At 37.6% G+C, this 20,452-nt stretch overlaps 1 protein-coding gene across 21 annotated transcripts in view; it reads right to left on the bottom strand.

Moving 5' to 3' along the window:
- afdna (afadin, adherens junction formation factor a) overlaps window positions 1–20,452 on the bottom strand; it is a 165,036-nt gene that overhangs the window by 50,796 nt on the left and 93,788 nt on the right. For 13 of the 21 annotated variants that reach the window (XM_088625053.1, XM_088625062.1, XM_088625054.1 and 10 more), the window contains 11 exons: window positions 18,975–19,069; window positions 18,110–18,372; window positions 14,322–14,391; window positions 12,078–12,178; window positions 10,597–10,658; window positions 9,877–10,082; window positions 8,118–8,138; window positions 6,238–6,383; window positions 5,791–5,885; window positions 3,578–3,843; window positions 1,468–1,611 (listed from right to left, as the gene is read on the bottom strand). In XM_088625053.1, the coding sequence (XP_088481179.1) occupies window positions 1,468–1,611; window positions 3,578–3,843; window positions 5,791–5,885; window positions 6,238–6,383; window positions 8,118–8,138; window positions 9,877–10,082; window positions 10,597–10,658; window positions 12,078–12,178; window positions 14,322–14,391; window positions 18,110–18,372; window positions 18,975–19,069 (1,469 nt within the window). The remainder of the gene's footprint in view (window positions 1–1,467; window positions 1,612–3,577; window positions 3,844–5,790; window positions 5,886–6,237; window positions 6,384–8,117; window positions 8,139–9,876; window positions 10,083–10,596; window positions 10,659–12,077; window positions 12,179–14,321; window positions 14,392–18,109; window positions 18,373–18,974; window positions 19,070–20,452) is intronic. The other 8 variants (XM_088625059.1, XM_088625073.1, XM_088625056.1 and 5 more) reach the window with 1 other exon arrangement.

The raw sequence follows: 20,452 nt of genomic DNA on the forward strand, positions 1-20,452 counted from the left end.
CCATTTAATATTGCTTACAATGAATGATTTAAAAATATTCTCAATCAAACCCCTTGAGTCTTGTATCTTGGGGATTATAGTTTCAGTCCAAGTGGATACTGTTTTGCCACTTGTGGATTCAAGCTCCTAATGTTGGCACACTACTGGATGAGGCTGCCACGAGTTTCACTTATGTATTTTAGTATACTCTTGTACTTGGTTACAATTATTGATATATATGCACTACTTGTATATTTTATATTTAAAATATATTTATATTCATATTTATGTTCATCTGCCTTTTTTGTTGCAGACATTTTACATGTACTTGTACGTTTTGTCCTTCCTAAATGCATTGAAGCAATGCACTATGAAAGGAGCTATTTAAAAGTAAAGAGGGATTCACAGACCCAGGGGTAAAGTAGCTTGCTGCATGCTTGTTAGATCTTGCACAGCACCTACAGGACTGAAATATATTCCCTACAATCATGTCATAAAAAAGATAATTCTGGAAATGCACATATCAATTTAAGACCAACTAGTAAATGCAATATCTACCAGTCTGGATTCTACAGGGCGAGCACAGTGGCAGACTGGTTAGTACTGCTGAAACCCTGGGTGCAGTTCCTTGAGTGGTTGTTGCATGGATTTCCTACAGGTGTTCTGGTCTCCTCCCACAATCTAAAGACATACTTGTAGGGTAATTGGCTTCTGGGAAAACTGGCCTTGGTGTGAGTATGTGTGTTTGTGTCTGTGTGTGCCCTGTGATGGACAGGTCCAGGGTGTATCCTGTCTTGCACCTGTTGCACGCAGTGATAGTCTCCAGCTACCCTGTGACCCAGTACTGGATAAATTGGTGTGAAAAAGGATGGATTCCAGAGTTTTACAATTACAAACATTGTGACTTGTGCCCTGACACATTCAAAGCAATATACTTTGGGCTATAATGTGTTCAAGGCCATATAAAAGCTCTGTGAGGCTACATTAGGTGAACGGCCAGTTACATTTGCATCACTGAAGACAAACATAGCTAGGAGAGAACATATACGTCTGGAAAGTTGAGTAATATGTGAACATTCTCATTCAGAGACATCTAACAACTTATTACTAATGAGTCTGATTAGTGTGTGACATTTTTCATTTCTACAGGGTAGCAACTATGGAAAACACATCTGACTATTTACAAGTTTCACAAGTGCTGTTTTGTTCCTAAAGGTGGAATTTTGTAAAAACAATTGTAAAAAAAATCAAATGACTCCCATTTGGCTAGAATTAATACATATCTAGCAAAGCTCTTGTGTACCATTTATTAACCTTTTTATTTCCAAAACTCTCAGTCTTCAACTGCAGACCACAGCAACAAGAGCAGGAGAAAAAGTGCAAAGGTGAAATGGAAACAAGAGCAATGGATGAGAATAAAAAATATATAAAAATCAGGATCTGGCTCAGAACTGATTTACACATCCTGGTTACTAGCCAGACACTTACAGGAGGAATGTAGGGCTCATCTGGGGCACAGTGGTAATTCTGCAGTAGCGCCTGAAGCTGCAGGGAGTTCAGTTTGAAGCAGGTGTTATGAATGCTGGGAACATCCTGCATGGCGTACTTATCCATGGTGAGGAGAGTTGTGGCCTGAAAATTTAACAAACAACATATTTTTCCCAACTCTCTTAACAAATATTAATGAAATTAATTAATCAACCAAAAATAGCTGTCAAACCCAGACAAGCTAATTAGATTCTGACATTACATTCTCAAAGCAGGCGTAATAGTAAAAATCACTATTATTATGCCTTAATATTTATGTCTCCACATAATGTAGAGCAAAGCATTAGTTAATTGGTAATGTTGCTACAAAAAGGGTAGTTATTAACTGCACAATGCCTGTACTGTCTCCCTGGTCACACCCTGCCCTTCGGAGATTTTACTTCCACCCATTATTTGCATGAATGAACAGAAAACAAAGGTACCAGAGAGTCAGTGAGGGAAGCCATTACAAGATAAAAGGGTGAACATTAAAACACACACTGCAGCTGCTGTCTGGGGGAGATGCTTTCTGCGTCACTTACAGCATGTGCATCTATTTTCTTATGCAAAAGGCTTTTCACCATCAAGAGAAGATATCTACTGCCTTAACTTCATGCCTTTTCTATTCACAGTAACCTTGACACTATGATCAGATTAAATTAAGGGGTAGTTTGAAAAACTGAAAAGCGCCAAAAAAGTTTAATGTTGAAATAAAGATGTTTTAATAAGAATACTAATGAACTACATAAGAAAAAAATCAGAAGTATGGTCAATGTACGTGCATCAGTGAGTCCTGGAATGGTTCATTATTATTCCGTATTCAACAACTCTGATGTGTTTTTGTTTTCATTATCCTGAATTTTCCTTTGTTAAGGATGACACTAGGACTGGTACACGCCTATTTAAATTGCAAATATGTAACTACTGTGGATGACAGTACCACCTTTCAAAAGGTGAACATTACTTCAAGACAAGCAATTAAATTTGTTGTTAAACATTACTTGGCTTTGTGACCTTTTAATTGGGTTAAAAAAGGTAAAACAAATACCTACAATCTTCTATTTTCTTGTTAAGCAGAAAAAAAGCTGTATACCATTTACAAATAACTGTGTCAAGCACTGTGTTAATGGCTTAATTCTAAAAAAATACAAAAATCACTTTAAATCAGAACTTGAAGTGGGGCCAGTTCTGTCTGCTAGACAATAATGCTACATCTGACTTTTTGATTTCTGCATACCAGAACTTCTTGTCAAGTCCTGGCACTTTTTAGCATTCAGAATTAAATAAGTTCCCTAATAATGTGATCATTCATAATTGTAACTATGTCAAATTCAAAATATGTCTGATTATAGTCCATGATACTAAACATCATCATTGTTCATTTTTTTAATCCTATATGTTAATACCTTGAGAGACAGGGCTCCTCACTGGTATTAAACCAGTGGTGTTTTATACCTAGTGTTAAACTAAAGAACAGGCTTTTGTATATATATATATTTTACTGACTTGAAACCTTGAGGTTTTGGTAGTCTTTGCTTGTCCTCTAGTGTTTTGGTCCTCCTGCTTTCATGTAACTAAAACAAACTACTTCTTTGTTTGAAGATCGTTTTAAACTTTTCCACAATCTTTGACAAAGAACAAAAAACTTCTGTTTGGGGTCTCCAAAATAATATTTTCCTCGAAAAACAAAAAACACTCATTTCATATCTCTTTTAGTTTGCCAAAAAGGAATACATTTCCAGCACAAATATTTGGTCTCACAAGAGTCCACTCACTCCACTCTGCCATTCACAACATCTGTGCTTAATAACTTAAAATAATTCTAATTAACTTGGGCTTTTTTCCCCTACACAAAATGGAGAAAAGCTACAGAGGGTAGAGACAATTCTACCCCCATACTATTCTAGAGCCACACAAAATTATTATTTTTTTAATTTGGGAGAAGGAGGTACTTCTGGGGGGGTTTCAGCTCAAATTCTCTCCAAGCCTGAAGTCAATATGATTTGCTGCTAACGTCTAAGGAAGAAAACATAGCGGAGGCTTGGAAGGGTGTTTCCTCCCTGAGGCAGACCTGTACAATGCGGCTCAAGTGGCAGTCGGCGGCGAGCTCAAGGCCCTGCTTCTCAGCCCAAGCCTCAATGTGGCTGAGCTGCTGGCGAAGGATGGCCCCCCAGTAGTGTGAACACAGGCCCGAGTCGGATTCGGTGACCAGTTTATTGAAGAGCCACATGTTGATAAAGTGGAAGAGCTGGGAGAAGAGCTGGATGGTAAGGGCAGCGTTGACACGGCAACGGCGCAGCAGGGACATGGCTCCTGTCAGGGTGTGGAGCACATCCTCTGTCATGGGAGGAGAAAGATGTTAATGTCAAGATAACATCATAGAAGCCAAACTCTGATGAAACTGAGAATCTTGGCAAATCTTGGCAAAGCAGTTTCCTTTCATATTTGGTAATGTCACCATTTGGCTTTCAGCAGCTCTGTCTTTCCTTGCTAAAGGTAAGTGCAGTAAACTCCACTTTAGTCAAAATACAAAGGTCTGTACTGCTACAATGCAACTCTCCTCAAAAGGTTTGCTGATACTGTAGTATTATGCAAGACTAATAAAAAGAATATTACTTAGTCAAAGCTTTCCATATAGATTTTTTATTACATTCTTTTCTGTCATAGTGCTTCAATAACAATACATCTTGAGGGACTCTTGTGTAATAAATGAAAGTTCCCACCAGAGGGCTCCCTTAGCAAGAATACAAAATGCATTCTGCAAGCTTTTATAGAGTAAATGAAGTGTGTATGTGCAGGTTAAAGAACCACACCAAATCTAAATCTCCTCACCGAAATAGCAACTTCTGCAAAACAGATGTTGTGGGGGTCAATGAGGAGGACCTCACAAGAGAAATTACTTTAATAAAAATGAAATATCTTCTTTTAAATCTAACAGTGCCAAAACCTTTCTGCTGTGCATCCAAAGAAGCCAAGTAACCTCTTATGTAAGAGGAGCTTTTAGTTCCATTGGGATGCAAAGCACAATACAAAAGCTAGAAATTATTATTACAAAAAATACATTTTTGTAGACTGAGCTCCCTCTCTTTAAAATATGCTTGAAGCTGTGTCTGTTTAACAAGCCAGTCCTCTGGGTTTGGTGTCAACTAAAATCACAAGCCTAAAATGAATTAGTATCATAATTAGACTAAAAGTTTTCTGAATTGGTTTCAGGAATGCCATGCTATAAGATGTATACAGCTGGTAATAAATTCACAAAACAGAAATCTCTCCAGCCTGTCCTTAATTTAATTTGTTTCTCCATTTTAAGCTGTAAAAACAATGTCTAGACACAGGTGGGAATTGTATTCTGTCAAACACTCCCATGTAAGGGAGTTTTAGAGGATCCAATTATTCAAATTCCAGACACCCAATGACTAAAACAACAGACCTAAACAAAAGTCAAACTCCAGCTAAGGACCTGGACCAGCTGCTCTTGGTCCACGCAGAATACAGTCTTTGCCTTGGCCAACTTCTATGCGCTTTAAACAGCTTTAAAGGACCAAATGAACATACGAGACCATTTAACCTAACTAGCTTGATTTTTTTCAGCTAATTTCTAAAATTAAATTGCTGATTCAATTCGCAATCAAACACATCCAGAAGGAAACATGAATAACAGCTTTATGTCAGATTGTTTCAGACTCCCACAACCCTTTGCACTTCCATGTGTACATTTTTTTACTGTAGAATCTGAAGAAGTCCTTTGTCCACTGACCTTGTCAATGCCCTTAAGAATTTTGAATACTTGAATCAGGTCCCATAACAGTCTTCTTTGTTAAAGACTAAAAAGCTTCTGTTCCTTTACAGTTCAAGACAGCTGTTTTACAGCTTTCTTGTATATTGGTAATCAAAACTAAACACTATTTTTTATGAGATCTTGGCAGTGCATCATACAGGTTTAGGATAACATGTCTCACTTTAAATGCTGTGCTTTTACAAATAAACCCTTCAAACTGATATGCATCTAAGTTTATTTCTACCTGCAATAACTACCATGTACAATTAATGAACCTTACATTAACTGTCATAAGACACTCTATGGTCAATTTAAAGGGTTCAAGAATGACTAAACAGAGTCTATAACTCTACTAAGTTTCAAAGCATAAGCATGATACATTTGTTACATTAAAAAATCAGATGCTATTGGTAGATGAAACAAAAAGAGTGCAAATTTAACAATGGAGCAAAAAGCTTTCATTGTCTTAGAAGAACACATTGACATATACCATAAGCTGTTGTTACCTATTTTAGGACGTTGTGGATTTTGCTCTTCAGGATCATCTAGGAAAGCAGGCATGTAGTTACTGAGATCAGACTGCAGACAGTGCACCAGGTACCTTGGGGAAAGAGAAACCACATTGTTCACATTCATTCCTCCCTCTACCAGAGGAGAGGACAGTGCCTCAGGGGTATGAGGTACAGATATCCAATAAACAACACGCAAGCAAGGTCCTTCAAAAGCACAGTCAATCATTACAGAGCACTAACATAGAACACCTGGATTCTTTAATCCTGCAACTGCCCATATTTCATCCCTTATAAAACTTCATAATTGAGTTAACCTACCCTGTTTGATCTCTACAGAATTGTATATGGCAATATAAACAATCATACGCAATCTCTCATATTTTTTATTCACGTTCAATAATAATTAAGAGTAAACTGAACTGTGCTATAGAAGTGTCTTACTTGAAGGCCATTTGGACTAAATGGGCCAGGACATCCTGAGCGTCTAAGGTGATGCGACTGAGGTCTTTGTCCTGTTTGATGAAGTTGAGCAGCTCTGATGCATTGGCCATCCAGAACGCCAGGGCCCCAGCAATATTCTTCTGTTTCTGTCCAGAAAAACAAACAAAAAAAAATGTTGAGAGTGAATGTCAGGTAGGAGAGATCCAAAACAACCTTACAACCAGTATCAGCTCTTCAGGGATAGACCAGCGCCCCATTCACGCCTTAATCCCCCAGATACCAGACACGGCTTCACAGCCACACCCCAGATTTCGTCTGCTTTGAGAGGAACACTAGACTGCGTGCAGCACAGAAAACAGGTCAACGCAACATTAGGGCTCTGCTGATTTCAGGCTATGTATCACACACCTCTCCTGAGAATGGACTACAGATGAGATGAGTTAGGCAAAATAAAATGTAAAATTTCTTATTAGTTTTGCCCAATCCAAGAATGTACAGCTATCTTGTTTTAATGTTCTTAACCAAGCTGAGCTCCTAATGACCTAATTCAAATATGTAGTACCATAACTAGACAAGTATAACTACTCTTCCCAGCACGTATGCCTTTTGGTAACATTGCATGAAGAGAGCTAAGAGACCTGCTCCATTGCTGTCAACATGACCTGAATTACACCACATAGGAATTGGTGAACTTTTCATAAATGGCTGCTATCCCATATGATGAAGGAGTAATCTATCCCTAATGAATTTACCAGTTATGATTAAAATTCAAAGTATACAATATTAGTGAGATGACATTAAAAACAAAAACAATACCATAACAGTCCTCATTTTTCACTGCCCCTGGTAAAAGTGACCAGGTAATTTCTTAGTGAGGATTAACATTACAAAACATTCCCCAAAATTGATTTGATTATATATATTCGATTGTCCATCAGGGACTGATTTTTTAACGACACCTAATAAACTGTTTATGAGCAGTTCCCTGACCCTTGACTGACCCCTCACCTGCTTTGAGAATTAAATTAAAACTCTCTAGTAAGACAGATGACTGTTTTTGATTTTATTGCCAAAGCAGACATGCATACATGGCACTCTGAAGTGCAGTATGCTGCATTTTGTTACATTCTTCAAGGTCAAAACCAGTAGCTGTGCATACCACCCAACCTCGTGCCATTCAAAGCTCTTTTGAAAATCATAAAAAATGACTAAAATTGCACCCAAATCAGTTACAAGAACTGAAAATCTGTACACATTTAAAAGTTCTCTAGCTTTCTGAATACCGAACCGGTTCTTCTCTTAATAAAAATAATTATAATGTTTAGCTTGGGAACACAAAATTTACTACAAAGGTCAAATGTGATTCTAATTATGGGAAAGGTGGCTTATTGAATGCTGTATCTGGTAATCATGTGTGTTAAAGCCCCCAGTTTGCAAAAACAAAAAATAGATCTGAAAATAAACAAATACACAAGCTGTCTTTTCTGAGAAGCCAGCTGGTGTGTATTTGGCACTCATCTACCCCCCCCCCACAAACATTGCACCCCCGGCAACAGAGAAGAACAGGAACCACAGACAAAATAATGACAACAAAAAAGGTAGCAAAAGAACTTGGGTTGTTTCTCATCCACACTGAAGTGCCGTAAGCAGAAATACATGGAATGCCAATAATAAAGTTGCACAGTCAAAAAGGTTTTAGTACCGCCATGTTCCAAGTTGCTGAATGAGGGGTTATGTACTGTTTCAAGTCCAGCTGTTGGAAAGGGATTATTGTTGTGTGCTTGTTTGGAATTGTTTGGTTTTCTGATGGAAAGAAGCATGAGAAACGGAGCAAAGCTGACCAAGCCAGGATCAAGACCCCTGGCAGAAGACATTCCTACCTGATCCCCCTCGGCAATCTCCTGCAGAAATAGGTCAGGGAAACAACACCCAACAGGACAGAGAAAGAGACTGTCAACAGTCATGGCATGGACAAGAGATTCACAGGCATGTACAAACATCACACACACTTGGCTCTCTGAACAGCGTTTTGAGTTTGAATGAAGGCATGTTAGATTTGATCCTGAAGTTAAAAAAAATGATCAAAGTAATGAATGGGATGTAACACCCCTGTCAAAACTAGAAAAACAGAGAATATGAAAGAACACTTCACCAGCAATCTAACAAAAATGAACTAATTGTGTTGGCTAGGTGTTAATGACAGCAATGCTTCCCAGCCTCACTCCTGGGAGACCTCTTGTTCTGCTTTTTAAAAACAATTTTAACTGCAGGCAGCACAGATATTGCACCAGCAATATTTTTCATCTTTGTCTTTCTGAACAACTTCAAAAAAGTGCAAATAGCAAACACCTCATCTATGGTGTTTAAAGACACTACATCAGAAGCAAAGGTTTTATGAAAGATGTAGAGGGGAAAAGTCATGCGTGTTTTGTCCTGGTGGCCTCAATGGCAGCAACATTATTCTAACTGTACTGTGTACAGTACAAAAGACCACTTTTCTATAATATTTTGATTAAGAGAATTTTTTTTAATTTAGTTTTATTTTTTAAGTGCGAGATGCAACACCAGTTTGTTTCACATCACAAAAGGTGGCCAGTAACAAGAAAAAAGCCGAAGATATCTAGAGGCAAACTTTCATTCACAGAGCAAAATCACCCAATATTAAAGGTCAGTGATATAGAACTGATAAAAAAGCACAAGAGGACTGGGAGTGATAAGGATTCATTGCTTCTTGTAAAGACACTTTTTCTCCTGATCAGAATGTAATTCTGGTTTGAGGGAGCTGTGATGCACTCCAACCAGACATCAACCTGGCTGTTACAGAACTTCTATAGCAGCACATGTATAACATAATTTTCATTAGACTAAGTAACACATTTCGATGACGTATACAAATTAAATCTGGGAAAGTCTCTATTGGACTTCATATGAGGCAACTCTTTCTTCTATATTGTAGCAAATCTGACGTGTTGGTGAGCAAGGAGTTTTGACATTACTCTTCTACGGAGAACTGTGGAGGTGCTGTCACTATAGCTAAATCTGAATGTAATGCATTTTTCTTAAACACTGTACTTAGCTGTTGTCTATATCTATCATACTGCAGTGAGAAATGAAGAGATATAATTATGGTTCAAATAAAATGTGTAACTATGAAGTAAAATGAAGAACAAGTAGAAGACAGAAATAGAAGTATAAGACTGAACTATGCGCAATCAAAAATTGTAATGCATAGGACAATAACAATACAGAGAAGAGCCTAAGGCACATGTGCCTAAATGGAGAAACCTGACAATAGAACAAGTGTTTAACTTGTCTAAGCATGTTTAACTTAAAAGTACAGGTGAAAAAACCCAATCCAGACTGGAAATATCTGAATCCTCACCTGTAAACAACAAACATGGCTAGTTAAGTAGCCATGCATTTATCATGTTTTTAAATATTAAGGGAAACTTTAGACAGGTGTCCATAAAAAGGTCTTTTACTGGTGCTGTCAACATCAAACAAGGATCCTAAATGAATGAAATGAACTTGTGGGAGAGCCAAAAGGAAGGAATTTCACGAGCTGATCAGCATAACTGTCCTTCTCTCAAGCTGCAGAAAAGCACACTATACATGAGCAAACAGGAACAGGCAACTCACCTGGATGACTCCTTCCATCATGCTCACCATCTTGTTAACTATGGCTATCACCTTGTGTGTGCGCTCGGAGGGGCTCATGTCTGGCCTGTAGTTGCTGGACAACACATAGCGGCAGGTCATGTACAGCACATATGTGGGAGACAGTTTGAAGTGGACGGTGGAACTGTTGGTGTAGTTGATGATGGCCGACAGGAAAGCATCTTCAGCTGCAAGAAAATAAAATCACTTGGTAACGCAGGCTTCAATTATGTTGAGAGTGATGGCAAAGCTTCTAGATTGTGTACCTGAACAATGACATTCAGCTGGTAAGCAAAGGATTCAGCTCACATCTAAAAGCTGTCATTGCAATTACAACACGGGCAGAAAAGAGCCCTAATATATTTAATGACTGAACTGTTTTGTTTCTAATAAATCCTAAATTCTAATGACATTTCAGAATATCTGTTATAATTATATAAAAAGAGAAATTTAAAACATGGTTCAGCATCTCTGACACAAATATTACCAAGTATTGTAGATCCATTTGAACTTCACTTTTCAGGTCTGTGTGTAGGTATATACTTCTGTTTGAGAGAGTCAATTAATAAAAAAACAATATCTACAACAGTAAGCCTGATAAGATGGCACTGTACAATATCAAAATTAATTGTAAGCTCAGGTATTCAAACAGTTTAATGATATCAATGGAGCTTGTTCAAAGTGATAAAGCCCGCTACTTACAGTTTTCCCTGAACTCGATGCTGGCCGGTAGTGTCAATTCTGGCCCCAGTCCATCCTGGGATCTGTGGAGAGAGAGTTGATTTTCAGTGAACCAGGTGACATAGAGCACATTTATGCCACTGTCAACAGAGGCCCACCTCTCCAAGGGCTGGGCTCTGCACTTCTTGTACAGCATCCTGGGCATAAATCTCTAAATCCTAGGCATGAAGTATAGTCCGTACCCACTTGGCCTTTTTAAAACATCACAGCATTTATTGGACAGCTGGTCCGTACAGGCCTGGCTAGAAAAGCACTCTATTATTGATGAGAGAAACCTCTCTATCCATTGTTAAAGCACACAGAGAGTTCAGTTTCTAACTGTCCCAGCAAACTAGATCAGATATCATACTGCAGTGTCACACTATCCACTGCACCTCACTTCATAAGTATCTTTGTAATATTTAAAGGCTCAAGAGGTACAGATATTATTCTCCTTTGACAGCTTTTGTAGATATAATTAATATACTCAGGGGAAGGTCAACCACGGAAATCATATTGCTAAAAATACATTCAATCCTGTCATGTTGCTGTTTGTCTATAAAAAAAATCTAATTTTACACTTACCACTTAGCTCTTAGTACATCTAATTGAATTTAATAGCTCACATGAACTGTAATCTAGAAGCAAAATCTGAATGCAGTTTTGGGCAGCAAAATCTATGTATTTTTTACTGCAAATTCTCTGAAGGAGATGAAAATCTGTTTTTAAAGCTGTGAAACAGTTGTAGGATCTGATTATTTCTGAAATAATAACCATACAATAGTCTTTTACCCAAAGATACTATTCAGCATAATTGCACTTTCTGTACCTACAGTAGAATAAGAATTTGTTGTATGTTTTCACAGGTATCTCTATTGCTGGAGGAGATAAGGTAATTTTAAATAAAGAAGGTTCTCGCAAGTGTGCTTTTCTAAAGCTTTCACAATATTTTATAAACAATGTTCCAAGACTATATGTTGTCTTGTGACCACTGCTCACAAAACCCCATTCTGCTCATATCAGTTTACCACAAATGTAATAATTGAAAACAAACTACACGTATCCGGTTAGCACACTATGTATATCCTTCAATGTTCCATTACAAGTTAGTTAATCAGTATTTTTTCAATTTTTGTTTGCTGAACACTGTTTCTTCCTCCAAAACCTACAACCATTTTCCTAATGGAGTGCAACTGATTTTCTAGAACTAAGGTTAAATGAATAACAAATTAATTTTTCTCTTGCTAGGTTATTGCATTTAAAATCCCCCCTCTTGCTTAGAACCAACTTTATGTTCACGAAATCATTATCAGAAAAGAAATGTGGCTTTTGGTAGAACAACTTTAAAATCTGTCCTAGGTGTCCGCATGGTTGCTTTTCAGGACAGGACCACATTTGTAACAATAATAACAATCCCTCACAAGCAGAGCCACATGCTCTAGACTGAGCCAGACTGTTCTCACCTGTTATCCTGCTGCTCCCCCCTCACCATGGGCTTCACCATGCCTCTCTCACTCAGGTTAGATGTGGGGCCTGAATGTTCCATGTCCAGTTTTCCGGAGCTCTGAAATCAAGGCAACAAAGGTCACATCCCAAAGAGACTAAGAAGATGCCCTCCTACTAACCGTGAAGCACACATTCAAGCAGGAAATGGCAGACCTTGTTTTTCGTAAGCTCACCAGGATGTATTAAAGATAAACAGGAGTGTCTCATAACAGGCAGGTGTCTGCCTCTATTTATTTTAAACTGACAGGTCATTTTCATGCAATTGTTCCCGTGCACATTTCCACTGGCACATCCCAGCCACACCAGGGCTGCCTAAGGCCAGTGTGATGTGGTATGAAAATAGTGAGTCACTTTTTTTCCCATTGGCAAGTCATGTAATGGACATGTTAAACTAGTGTTATGATGCTGTAGGTCTGAGTGTTACCAGATGCTGTTTTTCATTTAAATTATTTTTTGATTTTCAGATTCTGTATCAATTTAAAGATTTCTCATTTTCTCACAGGTATCTGAGACATAAAAATAATTTTACTATGACAAATGACAGCTTGATTAAAAACAATTTTAAGGATAATTTTCTTATCCAGACAACATACATCGTTAGAGTATGCACAATTGATAAATTATGCTTTATTTATTGAAGACTGTCTAACTCAACGGTTTCTTCTAGTCCAAATGGCTCATCACATGAGATTTTACTGCATTTGATGAACAATAAATACAAATATGCCGTTCGCAATCATGTGTGGTTTTCCACTGTTTGGCCAGATGTGATGATCAATCTTGTACAAAGAGTTTTATTTTTTTTATATTCCTACAGACTTGGCAAGATTAGATATTTATATTGATTTACACAGTCCTCTGCATAACCTTTCAAGAGTGACCAAAAACATTTCCGTAATGGAGAAACCAAGTTTTTAGTGATTTAAAAAAGTAGTAAAAACTTCAGAGACGTTTTAGAGAAAAAAAAAAGACATTTAAATTTTGTGGTTACTAAAATTGAGGTTTACAAAAACATTGTGACAAATTGATTCCACCTTCACTGACAATGAGATATTTTTAATTCTCCTACATGGGAAATGAACAAAAACTTCACCAGGTGCCATTTGATTCTTTTGAGTTTAGCTGAAATGTTACAAGAAGATGAAATTACTCAAAATGCATTAGTCTTGACCATGAAAAAAATTCCCATATAACTGCCATGAAAGTGAAATAAGAAAGCAACAGACTGTACCGTATGTAGTTAATGTTCAAGGACAGTGTGTAACAATCATTGGAACATGTAAACAGGGGAGTTGATCCTTGCTTAGAACACAAATGGGAATGCTTCTACACTGGGCTACTACCCCAAAGAACACTGTAAATCAGATTAATTAATCCTTCGCTTTATGCTTAAGTAATCAATAATAAGCTAGGGGACAATGAGGTCAGGCTTGATGTCATGTAAGGGTAAAGTCCACTGTACAAAGGTATTTCTGTCAACCACCAGTTCACAATTATACAATTTTAACACAATTATAAAAGCATACATGACAACTCATTGAAATCAAGTAAAGCACATTTCAAAAACACAGACCAAACCACTGTCATTATCCCATCAGCCTCTACTGCTCAGCACAGTGAGACGGTTTTCATCTGAGTCTTTAATACCTCTTGAAACATGCTCTTAACAGTGGCCATAGTTCCTCTATTGCAACATCCAACCTTTTTGCCAAATAGAAACACTTTAATTTTTCATTGAAAACTGGTTTGAAGTATGAACTTATGTTCTTTTTGGCACAGAGGACACTTGCAAAAACATGGTACAGTGACTAATAGGTATGGTAAAGGTCACAGTTTCAAAATGTAAACATGGGGTGTAAATCTGTCCAACACGATAACATGAGAATTAGGTCAAGATAGGGATATCAGCAGCAGTGGAAACACTTTTAAGGGATTATTTAAAGCTAAGTTATGGCAGCTTTTATAATTTAGGCAATGGGTTAAAATCAGCTGATTCAGTTGGAGAACAGGATCTGCCTCTCATGCAGCTGTGTAAGGTGTAAGTAAGGTAAGCAAGTCAAATGTAATCATAAGGTGACGTCTCAAAACAAAAATCTTAGGGAAAACGTAATGACCACAAAAATAAGCTTACAGGGGAAGCCCAGCAACATAAGGCCTTAATTTAAAAATAAAAAATACTTAAATACTTAAAGATAAGGTACCTTGCTTGGTGGGAGGGCCGCTCCACTGTGGATTTCCCCATGCAGGTCAAAGGTTGTTTCGGGAACACTCCTACATGAGAAAAAAGAGGACAATTAGAACACTCTGTATTCTAGAGGTGGTAGACTTACTGCAACTATGTTGAAAGCAGGCCAGAGCACTAAAAGTTATGAATGAGAGGGAGTCACTTAGCTCATCTAGTTCATTTGGGGGCTAAGAGGTTTAGTTTTGAGGCTCTCCCCAAGCCATGTCTAGAAGGAAACCAAGCTTTCAGTTTCAACAACATGGCTTGTTCCTAACTCACACAACTTTAAAGAAAGAAGCGCATCCAGTTCTCAGTCTCAAATTCACACCCTCTGCTTCCATTTGTTTTCTGGCTTGTGTTATTCTTAAATGATGTCAGAGATTTTTCATAATATTGATGATACCTGCTTTTGTATCATACAATTAGGAAAAAGCAACTGGCAAACAACCTTTTAGTCTAGTTGCACTTAGTGATTTAAATAAGGAGTTTCAGGAAAAAGCAGTCATGATTTTGAGGGATGAGGGATTTTACGTTTTTGATCTATGCAAATGTTGACTAATCCAGATATAAATGTATCTAAAAAAAGAATATAAATATAAAAGAATAAGAACAAATGGTAAATCTCTTCATAGTCTCAACTAAGACTCACAGGTGGCAAGACTAGAGGTTGAGGATTAAAGAACAACTATAAGACACTTCTCCAGACCTGCTCAGGATGCTTGATTGTAGGATCTATATCTTTACTATAGCTCTCTACATCGGTGCCAGTGCTAAACTGAATTTCAAGCTCCCCCACTGTTGCCAATTTCTTGTCAGTATTAGAACGAGCAAAAACATTTAAGCAGTCAAGTTTTTTATCCAGACATCACATTCAATTCAGCAAAAGATGGACTCGTCTGCTTACAGTTCCCAATAAATGACATATTCTCGTTTTGGTTGAACCACCTGGTGGGAAGATTCATGCATTACTGGCCTGAAGGTTCTTAAGTGATCAGGACCATCATGCTCAATGATGAGCCTACAAAACGCTTATGTATTGCTTGTAAACGAAGCTCACAAACTCTTCAATTCAAAACCATCTACTTCTGAGCTACTGTAGACAAAATTAATTGGGAGAGCCGTAGTTAAAACAAATGTAAATTATTCCTCCAGGCAGTACAGGCTCCACGTTACTAAAAGTGCATGAGCTTCAGTGTATTCAAGGCTGTTTTGCACAATGTGTTCTAGACAAAATGTGTACATGTTAGGGCCTTTTACCAAATTTTCTCTCTCCCCAGCTAGTATGCTAAAAGTGATACAGCAAAGAAAATAAGTTTATATTTGGTGCATGTGCCAAGATAAAAAAATATTCTCCTCTCCTAAAACATCACACATCTAGTTTGTTCCCACCCAGTACAGTGTTTTATACTCATTCTGAACAATGCTGAGCTCCTGCTTTAACTAACACAAATCAGCAAGTCCTTCTGCAGATTACTGCATTGCACTCGTATCATAGAGCAATTCCATTATTGGATCATGCCTTTCAGAAATATAAGAGGCCTTGAGAAATGTTTCCCACTGACATCTTTTAAAGTATAATATCTTTACACTTAAAGCATTAAAAAGTATTAATTAGTGAAATCCACTGTATTTAAAACTGATGTATTATAAGCCGTGTATCTTTTGTTGCCTGGGTCCAGTTAAGACACACTTGAGGCTATACATTTGAACATTCAGAACAGTGTCTAAACAGTGAGTAAATTAATCAACTGAAAAACAGAGTAGGCTGGCACTATTTTCATACTAGGACTGAAGTCAATGTACAATCTTTAGAATATACTAATCCCAAACAGGTTCAGAAATCCTACTTACCCAGACAGCAACCACAGTTCTTCAAAGCTCTTGTAACTATATGCAAAAAGCACCAGGTTCTGAAACAGCTGGCTGCATTAAACCTGCCTTCCAGTTGTACGCAAGTAACAGAAGTGAAAAGCTGGACACTGCAGAAATATCCCTGATCAGATTAGACTCCCCATCTCATGGCCTTCAATAACCTCAATGTAATGGAATGAGCTGGACTGGTATAATGCGAGATGTACTAAATGTGCCTTTTTATATAACAAAACATCTGCAGCTTTGCTTGAGTTGATAGCTTTGGAGTTTTATTTTTTAAGGTTTTCCACTTGCCTTATAATCTACAGTATTTGGTATGTAAAGTGAAGAAATGAAAGTGCTTTGTTATTCAATTTAAGAGAAACAATCTACGATCACATCATTCAGGATTTTGTCTTTTTTAACTGATTAATTGGTTAAGCTTTAAATTTGTAAGCTTTTGCACTTCATAATGACTGTTCCTCTAGCCAATTAGTAAAATAATAGGCAAAAATTTAAATACTTCCTTTATTTACGAGATTATCTTCAGAAGCAATTTGGTATTTATTTCCAAATCACAAATAAATAATTCTCTTAGACAAAGCAGTGAGTGCAGAAGACAAGAAAAATCATATGGTGTTGTAGGAAGTTATCCAACATGAAACTAAAACAAGACATTCAGTAATTCTAGTTTAATGAAAAAAAAATTGGAATCAAGCATCTTATAAACAGTCCTGATTACTGCAACCTGCGGAACAGCAGAATTTTTGAAGGCAAACTTCAGCAATGAACAAAAACTCAAGACTGTGCACAGGAAGCCAACTGAAAGAGGGGTGTCCTAAAATTGTGTATTGTGTTTTTACAATCCCCATGAACACATCAGGGCTCTGACAGGCTGTCAGAACTATGGACACATGCCAACACTAGCATTCCACATACTGCTCTAAACACTGCTCTAATCTATGTCTGTGTGAGCTAATATTTAGCTGTACAGTTTGACAGGAAACGGCTGTTATTTCTTTCAAACAATAATTTAGTGAAGTTTAAATTTCATGTTTCATACTCAGATTAGCACTGACCACTGATGAATTTAAGCCTTTTAATTTCTATAAATAATACAATTTTTAAATACTAACAGTGGATATTTTTAGAAAGAGCATACTTGTTACAACATAATATGTGATACAATGTTAGCTAACACGTGACCTTATCATTAGCATTATCATTGCTAATAAATCAAGCCTGTTGTATTTAAAAAGTTAAAACATACTGAGTACCCTTGAAACCACAGATGTTTAAGGGATATATGAATATTAAGCATTTCACAAAATACAGAGTTGCATCTTGATGCTGTATTGTGCATGTTAAGTTAAAGTAAAGAACCAATGACAGTTGTTTCTATTATTGGACGGTTCTACTTTATAACACAGGAAACAAATCTAATTAATATTCATGTCCCATATATCGCACTGACTTGTGCTTGCTCTTAAAGACACCATAACCCTGACAGCTGTTCATTTTATGACTGATATTAATCTGTAACAAATCCAGTCAAAATGGAATTACTGGCAAAAAAGAGAAGCAGTATAAAATCTCACCAGATCAACTGATCTTAGAGGCTAAGCCCAATTAGTACAAATGATTAAACCAGGCAACTGATGCATATGGTCTAGATCCCAGGGCAAAAAAAACAAACTACATGGATTTATGCGTCTCCTCCTCTTGCATGTAGAGGTGGGAGTTACTGCAGGAATATCACATCTGGAAACAACTGGCATTCCCAATTGGGTGGTATGTATACCGTAAAAATAATTGTCAATTTAAATTCAACAGTCGATAGAAAAAAAAGGTTCAGTGAATCAGAAGATGGAAGCTCACCATCAAGTTGTCTCTCTGTAATTCCTCACAACTTACCCTGATTTACTCCTCGGTCCTTTCACCATGGGTCCAGAGTCCATGCTCCTCTTGGACAAGCTGTGGTCATAGCTGGGATCCACAAACTTAAAGACATGAGAGGCTCCAAACTGGACTTTCATGCCACTCCTAAGCACGGTGGTCTCTGTAATGCGCTGCCCATCTACAAACGTCTCTGCTTCAAAGCTGCGGGGTGTCACAGTCACCAGGCCATCTGCATGCATCAAGTTACAATGGTACGGCAGGATTCCAGGCCCGAAGAGCTAAGAAACAAAGTGGAGTCACTCTACACTGAGCTTTAATTTAAAGTTGAACCATACTGAACTTTTTAGGTTGTAAAATGTTGTGTTAGGTTAACTGACAGGAATAAATGCAATACAAACACTTACACAACAATCTATTCTTTAAAACTAAGGCACTGAAAGTTGTTTTTAATTATTATTATTAAAAAAGGTCTGACATGATTTGTCTTGATTTCAATCAACAGAAATTGACATTTCAATGAGGGTGTGCAGTCTTTTGATATCCAATGTACAAAAGGCAAACCACTACAGATTTCACAGACCAGGTGTCACTATTCAGAAAAGAGATGAAGCTTTGACTCATAATATTTATTTGGTCCTTAATGCATTTATGCTTATTCCTTGGGCAGTGGGACGAACAAGCTTCCTACCACATCTACGCACCTGACAGCAGGGGCAAACGGGTTCTGTTTTATATTTCTTAAGATAACCAGCCTGGTTTTCCTCTGTGATGGAGCTTCACACTGGCACACACAGTAATTCTAAACACATGAGCATCCTCATATAGCAGAACCCGGGTGTGCCTCTGCCAGTTCTCCTTCACAGGAACAGCGATCTCTTACCTGGATGGAATTATCATCCATCTTCTCAGTTCCCACCTCAGTGATGCTCGGCTGTAACCGATAGAGCTTTGGTTTATCCCTGGAGTCAGAGCCATCTGCAGAAGACAGGAATCATTTATCTTCAAGAAGGTGCAAGCTTGCAAACCTTCAGCCTGGCCCAGGAGTCAACGTTGTTGATGAAAGTAATACAACACAGAATCTACAAACCATAACTATTAAAAAACAGAGCAAAAGCAAAAATATGGAGAGCAAGATATTACTTTTCTGCCATTGTAATCTTGGTTCAAATTTGCTATGTATACAAAAACACTGAATAACTTCTGTGAGAGGATGATGACATCAACATCCATGCAATTTATGAGAGAAGAAGAAAACAAGAAATTATAACAAAATCACCCCAAAAAAATAAATCTGTATTTTTAAACCATGTGAATCCAAAGTAAATAAAACTTTGAACAACATTTTTAAATATAAAAACCCACAAAGTAAACTTTTATCTATCTGTGACTTTGGCTAATTTCACTGTTAGACCTGTTTCTTGACAAGTAATTCAGAAAATTATCCGATTAGTGTAAACTCAAAACAGAAATGCAAAGAAAGCAGAAGCAATGCAGGACACAGCAAATGAGTGCACTGGGAGAAGAGGAGGGGGTGCTGTTAAGGGCTTGTCAATCATCATCAAAACGGGTGAAAACAGGATGAATGGATGTGTGGTGGGGTAAAGTACACTTTCTTGGAAATAATAAACTTCTGCCTCTTGGATTGTTATGAGCCAAACCTGTTTTCAATCATTACAGCACTCTGGATTTAACATAACACTACGTTTTCTTCAAAGCATTCTCTCAGGACTTCTGCATTTTGAAACAGTCTTCCCTAAGGCATTACAAATGCTTGAGAAAACTCTCTCAAGAAATAACTCGTGAAGTTGCAGACTCAAACTCCTCAACATCTCCAACTGACATGAGAAAGACGCTTATCCAGGTGAGAGTCCCATCTGGAATTTAGGGCATAAGGAGTAAGCTGGACAGCATGGTAGTTCAATACACAGCAAGAGATACTGGGATAATTAGAACACCTAGCTTCCAACCTAGCTTTGATGATGAGAGAACCCAAAGCACCCAGTGAAAACCCACGCAAGTATGGGAAGACTTTTCAAACTCCACACAGACGGACACCTGGCTGGTCCCAAACAGACCACTGGAGTCGATGGCAGCAGCGAGAGCCATTATTCCACTGTATCGCCAAAAGTCTTTACTCTTAGAGCCCAGTCCATGACAGCCTTAACAACTCATTAATAATTAACAAGTTTCAATAAAATACTTTCTGTATTAATATACTGACAAGAATCATCTCCCATATTAATTCCAATGGCAATTTGTGAAAGTACCCCGTGGTTTACAACTTCAAGCCTTAAAATCAGGAGGCATCACTGTTGCACCTGGGTTTTTAATGGAAGTGTTTCTGCAGAACATTCACAG

The sequence above is a fragment of the Lepisosteus platostomus genome, chromosome 3 (assembly GCF_059453375.1).
Source record: "Lepisosteus platostomus isolate fLepPlt1 chromosome 3, fLepPlt1.hap1, whole genome shotgun sequence".
Lineage (NCBI taxonomy): Eukaryota > Metazoa > Chordata > Actinopteri > Semionotiformes > Lepisosteidae > Lepisosteus > Lepisosteus platostomus.